Source organism: Terrapene carolina, unplaced genomic scaffold, assembly GCF_002925995.2.
Source record: "Terrapene carolina triunguis isolate 2854851 unplaced genomic scaffold, T_m_triunguis-2.0 Scaffold32862, whole genome shotgun sequence".
Classification (NCBI taxonomy): domain Eukaryota; kingdom Metazoa; phylum Chordata; order Testudines; family Emydidae; genus Terrapene; species Terrapene triunguis.
Window position 1 is genome coordinate 2,475,985 of NW_020697213.1, and position 14,158 is coordinate 2,490,142.

The 14,158-nt window shown below is 45.3% G+C and overlaps 1 protein-coding gene across 3 annotated transcripts in view; it reads left to right on the top strand.

The window, feature by feature from the left end:
• LOC113409363 (AP-1 complex subunit gamma-1) overlaps positions 1-7,674 on the top strand; it is a 92,927-nt gene extending 85,253 nt beyond the window's left edge. For all 3 annotated transcript variants that reach the window (XM_026663179.1, XM_026663180.1, XM_026663181.1), the window contains one exon: positions 6,727-7,674. In XM_026663179.1, the coding sequence (XP_026518964.1) occupies positions 6,727-6,828 (102 nt within the window). In that variant the 3' untranslated portion in view covers positions 6,829-7,674. The remainder of the gene's footprint in view (positions 1-6,726) is intronic.
• Positions 7,675-14,158: the final 6,484 nt, after the last annotated feature.

Below are 14,158 nucleotides of genomic sequence, written 5' to 3' on the forward strand. Positions count from 1 at the left end.
GGATGTATAGTTGGGATTAGTTTTTCCAATGTGCATTACTTTGCATTTATCAACATTGAATTTCATCTGCCATTTTGCCACCCAGTCACCCAGTTTAGTGAGATCCCTTGTAATTCCTCACAGTCAGCTTTGGACTTAATTATCTTTTGACCTTACCTCACTGCGCTCCTGTTGGCCCCATGGAGCCAGTTCAGCCTTTGGCAAAAGATCCTGAGGCCTCTTCTGTTTTAGGCATCACCCACAGAATGTTAAACAAGTTCTGAGTGCAGAATCTTTCTTGAGGTGGCTTACAAAGGAAATGGATATTGCGTTTGTACCCTGGATCTCTGATGCATAAAGGCAACCTGAAAGGATGGTGCCTTTTTAACCTTAGGAATGCCAAGCCTGGTCTTTCCTGCTGGAGCATTTCCTAGCGTCTCAGATGTATATTGAGAACTTACTTGATCCTTAATCTTGAGCAAAGGCAGGCTTTCACTGGAGTGTTCATAGTGCTTGGAGTTTAATGTGTGTTATAAAGAATGAAATTAAGCAGTTTTAAACATTTTGACTAAAAATCCCTTCCTCTCAACTGCTGTGACTTTGTCTCCTGGGATGTCATAATTCTCTCAGTTTTACAGTCATCACAGAGGCTTCCAGGGTTGAAAAGACCTGAATTTCTAATGGAGAAAACAAAAGATACTTTCTTTAAAAAGTTGAGGCCAACTATGTTCATCATAAAGCAATAGAAACAGGGTCAAGACCAATATTTTCCATTTGCAGGATACCTTTAATGCTTACAGAGAAACTAAATGGATTCTTTGCTTCAGTCTTCATGGCTGAGGATGTTAGGGAGATTCCCAAACCTGAGCCGGCTTTTGTAGGTGACAAATCTGAGGAACTGTCACAGATTGAAGTGTCACTAGAGGAGGTTTTGGAATTAATTGATAAACTTAACATTAACAAGTCACCGGGACCAGATGGCATTCACCCAAGAGTTCTGAAAGAACTCAAATGTGAAGTTGCGGAACTATTAACTAAAGTTTGTAACCTGTCCTTTAAATCGGCTTCTGTACCCAATGACTGTAAGTTAGCTAATGTAACGCCAATATTTAAAAAGGGCTCTAGAGGTGATCCCGGCAATTACAGACCGGTAAGTCTAACGTCGGTACCGGGCAAATTAGTCGAAACAATATTTAAGAATAAAATTGTCAGACACATAGAAAAACATAAACTGTTGAGCAATAGTCAACATGATTTCTGTAAAGTGAAATCGTGTCTTACTAATCTATTAGAGTTCTTTGAAGGGGTCAACAAACATGGGGACAAGGGGGATCCAGTGGACATAGAGTACTTAGATTTCCAGAAAGCCTTTGACAAGGTCCCTCACCAAAGGCTCTTAAGTAAAGTAAGTTGTCATGGGATAAAAGGGAAGGTCCTTTCATGGATTGAGAACTGGTTAAAAGACCGGGAACAAAGGGTAGGAATTAATGGCAAATTCTCAGAATGGAGAGGGGTAACTAGTGGTGTTCCCCAAGGGTCAGTCCTCGGACCAATCCTATTCAACTTGTTTATAAATGATCTGGAGAAAGGGGTAAACAGTGAGGTGGCAAAGTTTGCAGATGATACTAAACTGCTCAAGATAGTTAAGACCAAAGCAGACTGTGATGAACTTCAAAAAGATCTCACAAAACTAAGTGACTGGGCAACAAAATGGCAAATGAAATTTAATGTGGATAAATGTACAGTAATGCACATTGGAAAAAATAACCCCAACTATACATACAATATGATGGGGGCTAATTTAGCTACAACCAGTCAGGAAAAAGATCTTGGAGTCATCGTGGATAGTTCTCTGAAGATGTCCGCGCAGTGTGCAGAGGCGGTCAAAAAAGCAAACAGGATGTTAGGGATCATTAGAAAGGGGATAGAGAATAAGACTGAGAATATATTATTGCCCTTATATAAATCGATGGTACGCCCACATCTCGAATACTGCGTACAGATGTGGTCTCATCTCAAAAAAGATATACTGGCACTAGAAAAGGTTCAGAAAAGGGCAACTAAAATGATTAGGGGTTTGGAACGGGTCCCATATGAGGAGAGATTAAAGAGGCTAGGACTCTTCAGCTTGGAAAAGAGGAGACTAAGGGGGGATATGATAGAGGTATATAAAATCATGAGTGATGTGGAGAAAGTGGATAAGGAAAAGTTATTTACTTATTCCCATAATACAAGAACTAGGGGTCACCAAATGAAATTAATAGGCAGCAGGTTTAAAACAAATAAAAGGAAGTTCTTCTTCATGCAGCGCACAGTCAACTTGTGGAACTCCTTACCTGAGGAGGTTGTGAAGGCTAGGACTATAACAGCGTTTAAAAGAGAACTGGATAAATTCATGGTGGTTAAGTCCATTAATGGCTATTAGCCAGGATGCGTAAGGAATGGTGTCCCTAGCCTCTGTTTGTCAGAGGGTGGAGATGGATGGCAGGAGAGAGATCACTTGATCATTGCCTGTTGGTCTACTCCCTCTGGGGCACCTGGCATTGGCCACTGTCGGTAGACAGGATACTGGGCTAGATGGACCTTTGGTCTGACCCGGTACGGCCGTTGTTATGTTCTTGCCTTTCTTCCAGGTTGGCAAGGGTTAATTAATGCTTGTCCTGCAATCAGAGTATGTCAAATGTTCGTATTAGGGAGTTTAAACAATAAGCTTATGCCCAAATAAATTTGTTAGTCTCTAAGGATTCCTCGTTGTTTTTACTGATACAGACTAACACAGCTACCCCTCTGAAACCTATTATGGAGTTGATGCACAAGGTGGAAAGATTTTCAGATCCCAGGTGCCATTTGCAAAGCTGTCAGTTAAAAGTAGTATCTTTTTACTTGTAAATGATGCCAATCTGATCATTCCCAATAGTAACTAGGTTCCAAGTTAATTCTGCGGCACAGAAGGGAGCCCGTCTGACATGGAATCAGAGTATGTGACTCCATGGTGCTAGCTTTAGAGTCCCTTTTTTGAAAGAGCCTATAATCATTTTATATACACTTGGACTGAGGTTGAGATGGAAATAGGAGCCAGACTGGTTGAAAGTCTCTGGGTAAAGATAAAAGGGTAAAAACCAAGGGTGATGTCATTGTAAGGTCTATTACAGACTACCTAACCAGGAAGAAGAGGTGGACGAGGCTTTTTTTAAACAACTAACAATCATCCAAAGCACAGCACTTGGTGCTAATGGAGGGCATCATAGAGCTGGAAGGGACCTCGAGAGGTCATCTAGTCCAGTCCCCTGCACTCAAGGCAGGACTAAGTATCTAGACCATCCCTGACAGGTGTTTGTCCAATCTGCTCTTAAAAATCCCCAATGATGGAGATTCTACAACCTCCCTAGGCAATTTATTCCAGTGCTTAACCACTCTGACAGGAAATTTTTCCTAACATCCGACCTAAACCTGCCTTGCTGCAATTTAAGCCCTTTGCTTCTTGTCCTATCCTCAGAGGTTAAGAACGACAATTTTTCTCCATCCTCCTTGTAACAACCTTTTATGTACTTGAAAACTGTTATCATGTCCCCTCTTTCTTCTCTTCTCCAGACTAAACAAACCCAATTTTTTCAATCTTCCCTCATAGGTCAGGTTTTCTAGATCTTTAATCATTTTTGTTGCTCTTCTCTGGACTTTCTCCAATTTGTCCACATCCTTCCTGAAATGTGGCACCCAGAACTGGACACAAATACTCCAGTTGAGGCCCATCCCCCAATGCAGACCATCCTAGCCACACTCCCCTGTCAGCATTCCAAGACCACATTAAGAACAGTCCCAGTTCGTCACAGAGGCCACTTCTAGTTGCTAAGGCTTTGTCTACATTTTGAAATGCTACAGTGGCACAGCTTCACCTGCTGTAGTGCTTCAGCGTAGACACTACAATGACAGGAGGGATTCTGGCGCTGTAGGTAATCCATCTCCCCGAGAGGCAACAGAATTTTTCAGTTGATCTAGTGCTGTCTACACCATGGTTAAGTCAGCATAGCTACATCTTACAGGGGTGTGGATTTTTCACACCCCTGAGAGACATAGTTATGCTGATGTAACTGTTCAGTGTAGACCAACCCTGTGTATCAAAATAGTGTTTGGCTGTTCCATGCTTTTGACCAAAATCTCTCTGAAACTGACCCTGCATCATTTCCATCACTGGCACTAGCCTTCATGTCTGGCGCATCTGCCACCTCATGCTCAGTTCTCCTCTGTAAATACAGCTTTGCAGGGTGTCGGTCCAGGACCGAGACTAATTGTTTTGGGTGTGTTGAGGAAAGGGCATCAGCATTGACGGTGAAAATGGCACATTGTCCAGAAGCCATTTCCAGTGGTTTGTTTCCTTATAAGCACTCAAAGCCTGGTAACTACTCTGTAGCCTGGCATGGGCTACCTTTGCTGCTGGTTAAAGCTGACCATTGGGGGCCTGTGGAATGGACTTTCTGAGATGGTGGAAGGCTTGGATGAAATTGCCTGTTCTTCTTTGGTTTCTTTTGGTGCATAGTTAATGTGTAAGGCCATTCGCTTCCCATAGAGTCCCACTTTTCTTTTAGCAAAATGGCAAGCTTGTCAGAGCAACGTTAAATGTCAGGAACATGTAGTTTACTGGCCAGTATCAGCCAAACAGTACCCTGTACTGGTGATGCCCAACCTCTTTCGGCTAAGGCTGGATATATTATTTCAAAGAGGCTAAAAGCCACGCTCAGTATTTTAGGCCGGATTCTTTGTCCTGTTGTGCTCCCTTGCGCTGCTCAGCTCTCACAAGGCAATGGAGGCCACACATGTTCCTTGCTGCGGAATCCCCGGAGGGTGGAGAACCAGAGCATCAGCTCCTTGTGTGTCTGCCTTGCAGCCCCTGGCCCAGGAGGTGCTTTGGGGACAGGAATTGATTGGAGCATGCTGGGCTCTGACTGTTAATTAGATGGCATATGGTGCCTTGGGCCATGGCCAGCTGGTGCAACTTAAAACAGCGTCTGCTCTGCTATACTGTATCCCAGGGCTGGGACACAGAATTAGGGAGTGGTAACTGGTTCTTGGCTATGCTGGGGTGTGGGAAGAGGTGTCCTATCTTGGGGCTCACCCCAGAGCTCAGGGACAGCCAGTTGAGCTCCTATTCTATTCTCCCTGGGGCTCCCACAGCCTAGCAGGGAAGCGTCTCTTCCCTCCAATACAGTGGGCAGCCTGCAAGGGAGCTGCTGAGCATCTTCAGCAGGGAAGGGCCAGCTCTCAGCTGCTCCAAGGGCTGCAGGGTAGGTGGTGGGTCTGACTCAGACACTTCACAGGATGTGCTCACAGGCACATTCAGTTTATAATCAAATATAAACCTTCTTCTTAACAGAGTTGCCCTTTGGAGCCATAGTTTAGAGTGTGGAGAGAGACAAATTGGGAACCACTTCTCTGCGGTGCTTGCGGAGGTTCAGTACAGGCCTGGAGAAAGAAACACAATTTCCCTTTGCCATGGGCTTCAGTAGCACTGTATTCTCTACGGCTTAGGGGGACGGGGATGTCCCCTTTCTCATGGTTCTTGAGGCTGTTTCCTCTTCATTCCTGTCAAGTGAGGTCATGCATTTGAATCAGGCTGGGGTCCTGTGGAATAAATAGCATGTGCTCATGCAATTAAAGACGGTATCGTAACACATAAGGACAAGGGAGTAAGTAGAATTACAGTTGCCAAGGCAGCCTTAATTCTGGCACTTCCTGACTTTTGAGTGCTTGGCTGTGCAACCTGAATGTCCTTTTAATATAACTCATTGGCAATAGCCTATTATAGATCTATACAGCATGTCCTCTTGGACAAGGTACCTCAGGGTATTGCTGGTGGGCTCCAAACCTTTCTGAACCCTGCCCAGCTTGGTAGGGATAAAGAATTATTTCCATCTCACAGACGTCTGGTCCCATAGAAGACGAATTTGGTTTCAGTTCCAGCCCTCACCTCACAAATCACTAGGCTTTGCATTAGTTGGCGACAAGCTAGGAACTGCATGGGCAATGGAGATTGAACTGCTGCCCCCTCACAGGGCAGTGTCTGTTTACCTATAGGGCAGCAGCACTGCCAGGCTCCCAAACAGCTTCATTCCTCAGGGCTGTCCAGCTGATGCCTTTTTCCAGTTTTAAAGTCGAAGTTTATGGTTGTATGGAAATTGGATAATTAAATGTACATAGTGTCACATGGAGCACCATCAGGCACCTGAGACAGAGCCTGCCCTGCAGACTGTGCAATACGCAGCGGAGGAGATGCAAGGACTTAGACAGGGGACTCGTCCCGCAGAGCCTGCGAGCCCAAGAGCTGGCCAGCAGCCGCCAGTACCTGGGGTGGGCCAGCTGCCTTGAAGTGCACAGTGGAGGAGAAGGATGGGGGGCAGGGCAGGGCAGACTGAGCCCTATGCGGGTGCACAGGTTGGAAAACGAGCTATGCTTTAAGGCTTCTACAGGGTTCCAGGAGAGGGACTTGAGGATTAGAAAGCTCTTGCCTGTTTTCGATCAGCATTAGCTTTAAGTGAGTATCATCCTACCAGATTAACTGCCTGTTGAGACACACCCTAGCAGCCCGTGTGACACAAGTGTCCCCACAGGATGGGATAATGCTAGTGATGAATCCCTACCTCCTCCAGAGGTGACCGATCAGGTTCCATGGGGTGAGAGAGCTGGTGGGAGGGTTTGTGAGTTTGGGGTTTACTGAAGAAGACCCTGATCTTGTTTTTTCCTCTCCTCTTGTAGCAACAACTACGTATGCGGATCAAGTTGACCTATAATCACAAGGGCTCAGCAATGCAGGATCTAGCAGAAGTCAACAACTTCCCCCCTCAGTCGTGGCAGTGAGGCTCTGGCACCATTCTTACTCACCCCACCCAATCAAAGGAACTCTGGGAAGAAGGTTGATCCCTGGCAATCCCCCAAACTGCACCATGGACCTGGGGAACGATGAGACCTGCTGATGAGGAGGAATCTTCCGGAAGTGATTGCTGATTTTGAAGCATATCTGTTGAGACTAATTTCCTCCCCTCCACTGATGAGGCTTGCTGTTTGTGGAGTCTGCTCTGCACTCCCCCATGCATTCACAGCCGGAAGCAACATTCCCCTTCCCCCCCAAGAAACATGCAGCTCATTTGGAAGAGAGGCCTGGAATTGCTTGCAAGGAAACACTTTTTTCTCTCCTCCCCCCTCCTGCCCCTGTGCAGCAAGTGAGCAGCTGTCCCTTCCTTCTGCTGCCTTCTTTCCGTGGGGTGGGTAAGGTGGGTTTTGAGTCATTACTAGCTGGGTTACCATCTTCAGGCACTTTCATCTGGGGTTTGGGGGAAAAGCTTCTCCAGGACCATTAGGGAGCCCTGCCTTTTTTCTTTCGGTTTCCCCAATGTGTGAAGAGGCTGTAGGCTCCTAGTGACCTATTCTGTGCATTGCTGTATACACACAGACACCTTAGCGATACGATACCAACAGCAGGTCAGGGACAGAGCGCGGGAAAAGTGATGCTGATGAGATCTGATCCAGTTGATTTGGTGCTATATTTGAACGTGAAGCCCTGACACTTCCATTTCCTTCACTTTCCATCATTGGTTCCAGCCATGCAGACTCACAATAGCTCTTCTGTAGCTATCTCGAAAGCATCACAATGGATCAGAGACCTAGAGCTCCAACCTACACCATGCCCAAAATTTCAAAACTCTCTTATTGTCCAGTCCCTTGACTGTTGGCTGTGGTAGGTGGGTAGAAAGGCAACGTTCCACTCTTTTTGATAATAGGCCCCATTGCCTGCTGGGAGGCTCAGCATAGACTACACTGCAAAGTCACTTTTCCCTGTTACTCCAGACCCTTCCCCCCTTTCATTTCCTAAGCCTGTCATAGACCCCTGGATTCCATCCAAGTTCATTCTTCTGACTGGGATGTTTCTATTGTATCTGTAACACTGGCACTGAAATAAAGACCATGCAGTTTAAAGAGACCTTTCCCACTTTGTACTTAATGGTGGTGTAACAAAACCCTGTTGCTCCTTGCTCCCCTTTCAGTGAAGTCCATGTCAATCCGATGTGGCACCTACATTTATTCTCAAATTGAAAGTAACTAAGCAAGCTGTTCTTTGTGTGGAGGCCAGTTTCTTGAGCATATGGGTCCGAAGACCTCAGGTCTAGTGCTCTTCAGAGCTATGTCAGTGATTTCCAGAGAAGAACTATGTATTGCTGCACTGTGTGTTTTTTAGTATGCAGTGTCAGCCAGGTAGTGGCTTCATGAACCTCTGTGGAGAGGTGAAGAATGGGAGCCAAGGCCCATAGCGAGAGAGAGGGCAGCTATGTATGGTGTTCAGCACCCTCCAAGACTGGGGAAAGGGAGGGGGCACACCTTGGATTTTCATCCCTTGAGCATATTGGCATGTTGAGTAGAGTCTTTTCTCCAACCCTGATGCTTTCTCAAAGGAAACTGGTAGCAAATCTGCTTTACTTCTCCCTTAGAGCCTTCTAGATGATGAGCCGTCAGTGATCCTGAGACCTGTACCCTTCAGGTGGTTACAAAGGACTGACACCAGGTGCTGGTCTTCACTGGAAACGTTTCCATCTGTCAGTGTAACTAATTTGGATGCAGGACCTGATGTTTGCTAACTGTTGATGGGTGGTCAGAGCAGGTTATAGCCTTGGGTTCTGTGAGACTGCATGCATGTGTGGGACACTGGTTATTTAGAGAAAGTAGGGAGAGCTGCTCTGCCTTTGAAAAGTGGTCATTAAAGATTTATGTTCAGATTGCTTTTTTAAATGGTGTTAAATAATACTGTCAAATTGGCACAAGGCTTAGCAGTGTGATTGATGGGTAGGTCCCTGCAGCAGCACTAGTTTATCTCTTACTCATGGAGGCCATCTCTTTGCCTTCCAACATTTGGAGGGGATCAGCTAAGGCCTTTTTGATTAGAATAGAAGCTCTCTAGCATTCTGCTGGCATTGGCATCTGCTTGAGACTATAGGAAGAATAAGCTAAACCACACAGTGTCTCCCTTGAGAACAGAACTGATCCTGGGTTGTAGCATTTACAAGAGCAATGTCTTGGCCTAATCATCGAGGATGAGGTGTCTGCTTCAGACAGAAGCGGGAGGATACAGGCAGCCCAGTACTATTTAACAGCTGTATAAGGGTCCATTCTTGGAAGTGCTGAGCGTTACTTCCCATTCACTTCAGCCACAAGTGAGGGGGATGATGAGCATCTCTCTGGTTCAGAAACGCGTTCAGATATCAGGCTAAGTCTGTGCCTTCGTTCCCATGAACTCTCCCATTCGCCTCAGTGAAGGCTGCACCTGCACAAAGTCGCTCATTACTGTGAAGACTGCTGCACTTCAATAGTTTCTTTTTCATAGGAAGAGCAGTGATGCTGGAGCATTAGTGAGGACAGAGCTAATGCTGCGGAAGCAATGGTCACTCTGGCCCGTTGACTGCTGTACAGCTGGAAGCCGAATACCTCATTGCTTCAGGTGCCGTTACTTCCTCTCTTCTGGAGCAGCATGTGTTTTGCCAGTAGCTTTCCAAATGGAAAGCTTGTAGGGATAAATTCCTCCTGTGTGCTTGGCTCCTCTTCAGCCTCATTCCATGGAAGAGATGTTTGTATATGTATGGAGCTCTCTGCACTTGACACAGTTTTGGTGCAGTTGTCCTGAGTCTCCTGACTAAGTTCAGGAGAATGCATGTGGCAGGGTGAGTGGTGTGGATTGTACACCTGTAGGACGTTCAGTTTGAGGCCATCCCTTGGCTGTGAGATAATCCTTATGAAGAGGCTAAGCATTTCCATTGTCCTTGGAGGTCTCTGCCTTCCTCTTGCTAGGGATAATGGTCCTAATACCATACCAGAGTGAGAGAAAGTTTCATACCCCCCGCGCACACTTAGTGATCAATCCCTTTGTCTGCTACTTGACCCTGGACAGGTCTCTTAAACCCCTGTCCTGTTTCCTTTTTTGTAACTTGGGTGTAATAATACTTGCCCACCTCTGTAAAGTGCTTTGAGCACTGTTTACGTTCACACCAATGGAATGGGACAGTTGTACACGTCTGGCTGACTGCCACATCTGATGACATCCTTCCCATTTTAATGTAGGGGGACAGTGCTGAGAGCAGGATACAGACTTAAAGTTAACCTTTCTAACACTCTGCATAGAGAGTTTGGGGCTAGGAGAAGGGGGTGAATGTCTTTTTATTCCTCCCCCTCTAGTGAATGTATTAATATCTTTGAGCCATGAGACAGCAGAAGGAATAGGAGCTGTATCAGGCTGAAGGCAGAGGAGATGGGAAGGAGGCAAGTAAAAGTCCTGAGATTTGATTTTGTGCAGCTTCTTGGGGGAACGGCACATGGAATTGATGTGAACAACTCTTTCAAGCAATAGCAGTGAGTAGCTGCTGCCTACACAGATCCTTGGATATTTAACCCAGAAGATGCTGAAGCATCTGGGACAGGCATTTCATTCCTTTCCCTAGGACTGGTTCTGGAGCAGCAAGGATGGCTTTTTTAGACCTCCTGGTGTGCTTTCCATGTGTTCATTTTCTGCTTGGGGGCTGTGAGGGAAGGAGCCATTGGATGCTTCCCTCTGTGAACTCACTTTATTCCTGTAGTCTTTTTTCTTTCCTGAAGTTGTAAGTTACATTTTACATGGAATCCCATCCCATCTCCTTGACTGTATTTAAAAAAAAAAAAAAAAAAGCCCTTTCTGAGAGGGGAGCCTGATGACGTTCTAACTATTGCAGATTTTTGAGATGTGAAAAAAATTTAATTAAATGCTAAGTCTTAGAGGTGAGTGAGGAGCATAACAGATGTAAACATTTACATGGGATGCATTAGAATTCTGCTGTGTGTATTGTCTTTCAGTTGAAACAAATTATGAAGTGACTAATAATAAAGTCAATACTCAGTGATTTAAAACTGTGCCTTGTTCCTTTTTTCAAGTGTAGTGGGAGAGGACTGGGTTTTTAACCACATGACTACCTGGCTAATCACTAGTGGGCATGAGAAGGCCAGGCACCTTGGAATAGCCTGAGCAGTGATCACTGGAAATGCCAGAGCTTGCAGATTCTGCCAGTGTGCTTGCCTAACAGAATGAGGACAGGTGTGTATTATTAAACCTATAAATGTTATATAAATTTCTCACTAAGAGAAGGCTGCCCAACCACAAATTCATAAACAAGCTTAGGAACTGTACCCCTTCAGTGCTATAGAAATACTGCTGTTGCTACTGAGTGCTGCAGAGGTGAAACAGGAATCTTGGCCATATGGTATGGCTTGTCTTAGTCTCTCCATAATAGCAATATGTAAGGAATTACTCCTGCAATCCATTCTTAGAGTCTGTTATAGTTCAGTCTGGGCTTTGTGATATTTGGTCCTCTTTTTTTATTAGTGATATCTCTAGGCGTGAAGAAGACTCCAGTCCAATTATCATTGGAGGGAAGCAAAGCGAATGCCAGCTGTGCACTCTCTGCTGACTTTATCCCTGTGATGTATGAGACTAGGCTTGTTTTCATCTATGAAGTAACCCAGTGATTGTTTTGCTCTGCAGAGGTCCAGACCCAGTATACCACGATTGTGTGTCCCTACAATAATCTGATTATAGAAATCCCGTCCAATACAACAGTGTTGAACTATGATCCAGTAGCTTTCCTTCACATTGTCCCATTTTGGGTGGAAATTGGTTTCTGGAAGTTGATGATGCTGGTTGTCCTAACTTTCCCATAGGAGAACCCAGTGGAGAAACAGCTTATGTTTGAAAAAGTTTTCAGCCCCTGCATTTAGATTGCATGTGTCAATGAGGGAATGGGGCAAACAGCCTTATTCACACATTGGTCTGTAGGTGTCCTCCTTTTTGTGACCTACTTGGCACTCGCAGGAAAATTCAGGCCAATAGCTCAACATTGTGCTTCCTGTTGGCAGTGGGACAGCACCTTGCAATTTGTTTCCAAACCAAAGTAGCACAGTCAGGAGAGCTGCCCAGATTAAAGCTTTGTTTAGATGCTCTAAACATCTGGGGGGACAGATCACAGTAAAACCACCCATTAGGGATGGTTCTAGAAAGGGACAAAGATGTGTTTGGAGAGCCAATTCCTTTTTGCCCACCCCTCTGAATCAGGGCAATAGTAACTTCATTGTCCCTCTCTGATGGAGTCTAGCCCTGGCAACTCCACACACTTCCTCAGCATGCATGAGGTACAACCTGAAAATGGAGTGCACAGTGAAAGCCTGGCCTGAAGAGCAGGACAAGAAGAGAACGCACGTCTCAGTAATGGCAGCACATAGGAAAGGGATGAAGCGTTTGGCACTGTAAGAGTTCTTGAAGTGATGAATAATTGCAAAAAGCACAATTGAAAGCTAACTCTGGGACAAGCCTATTTGGGAGCAGCAATGTATCAAGAGAGAACTAGGGACAAGAATCTCCTGGCATGTGCCTAAAGTTGTCAGAGTAGGCTACAGATCTATTGCTATTTCAGTTGGGGGTTGCCAGGCGGGGTTCTTCGCACAAATATTATCAATTGGTTTTCCTATTTTAAGTTTAGATAAGCTTGTTCTCCCACCCTTCCCCCAATAATCACTAAAAAGTTGTTATCCCAACTGGTCGGCCTGTTTGTGAAATAACTGTGCTTGGTGCTTTACAGTACAAGAAAGCTGTGCTTATCTGCACAAGCATTCACATCAACCCTGGTTTGACAGTAGTGGTAAAAACTGCTAGATGTGGACTGAACCTTCTACCATTGTTACTGTAACTCTCACTAACACAACTGAGCTGTAGTGAAGCTAGATCAACGGCGGGAGAACATGTGAAAATCCTCTGTGTAGATTCAGCCTCAGATAGGAACAGAGGCAATGGAATTCCTATCAGAGCAATCTGCCAGCGGCCAGTACCAGATGCTTGAGGTAAGTACAAGAAACCCTGTGGTGGAAAGCTACTAGCCTGTTTGGAGGGGATATTTCTTCCTAATCCTGTCAAATTAATGGGTGTCTCAAGCCCTTTAGATGTTTAAAATCAGCAAGTCTGGATAATTTGCATCCAGGCATTTTAAAAGAGCTAGCAGAGGATGTCTCTGGACACCTCCTCAGGCACCACCTTCCAAGCAGCCTGGCCCAAGAGCTCTACAGCACAAATGTGAGTAAACTGTGTTGTGACATGGCACACAGGGTTGCAGTGCCATTCAGGTTTGGCCTGGCCAAAAAGTGGTGAGGCCAAGGTCTGGGTGGAAACACCCCCTTCCCTCTTGCCAGCTCCAAAGCCTGTGATGAGTCTTGGAACACGGGGGAAGCTCCGGAGGACTGGAGGAAAGCTGAAGTTGTGCTAACATTTAAAAAGGTAAATTGGGAGACCCAGGGTACTATAGACCTGTCAGCCTGACATTGACCAGAAAATAATGGAATGGCTGATATGGGACTTGATTAATAAAGAATTAAAGGAAGGTGACATAAGTAATGCCAATCAGCATGGGTTCATGGAAAATAACTTTCTTTTTCAGCTGATTATTCATAGATTCCAAGGCCAGAGGGGGGCCATTATGACAATCTAATCTGACCTCCTATGTAAAACAGGCCATAGAACTTCCCCCAAAATAATTAATACAGCAGATCTTCTAGAAAAACATCCAATCTTACTTTAAAAATTGCCAGTGATGGAGAATCCACCATGACCCTTGGTAAATTGTTCCCATGGTTAATTACCCTCACTGTTGATTGTCAGTCTAAATTTGTCTAGCTTCAACTCTAGGCATTACACCTATATCTGCTAGACTAAAGAGCCCATTATTAAATATTTGTTCTCCAGGTAGATACTTGTAGTCAGTACTCAATTCATGCCTTAACCTTCTCTTGGTTAAGGTCCTTGAGTCTATACTATAAAGCAGGTTTTCTAATCCTTTAATAATCTCATGGCTCTACTCTGAACCCTCTCCAACTGATGCACATCCTTTTTGAATTTGGGGCCATCAGAACTAGACACAGCATTCCAGCAGCAGTTGCACTAGTGCCAAATGTAGAGGTAATATAATCTCTCTACTGCTACTTGAGATTGCCCTGTTTATGTATTCCAGGATCACATTAACCTTTCGGCCACAGCATCACGCCTCCCCAGCCCCAGAGCACTGGGCAGGTGGGTGGCACATGGCCCCCACCCAGCCCCTCAGAGCACTGAGCAGCGTGTGGCCCCCCCGGAGGA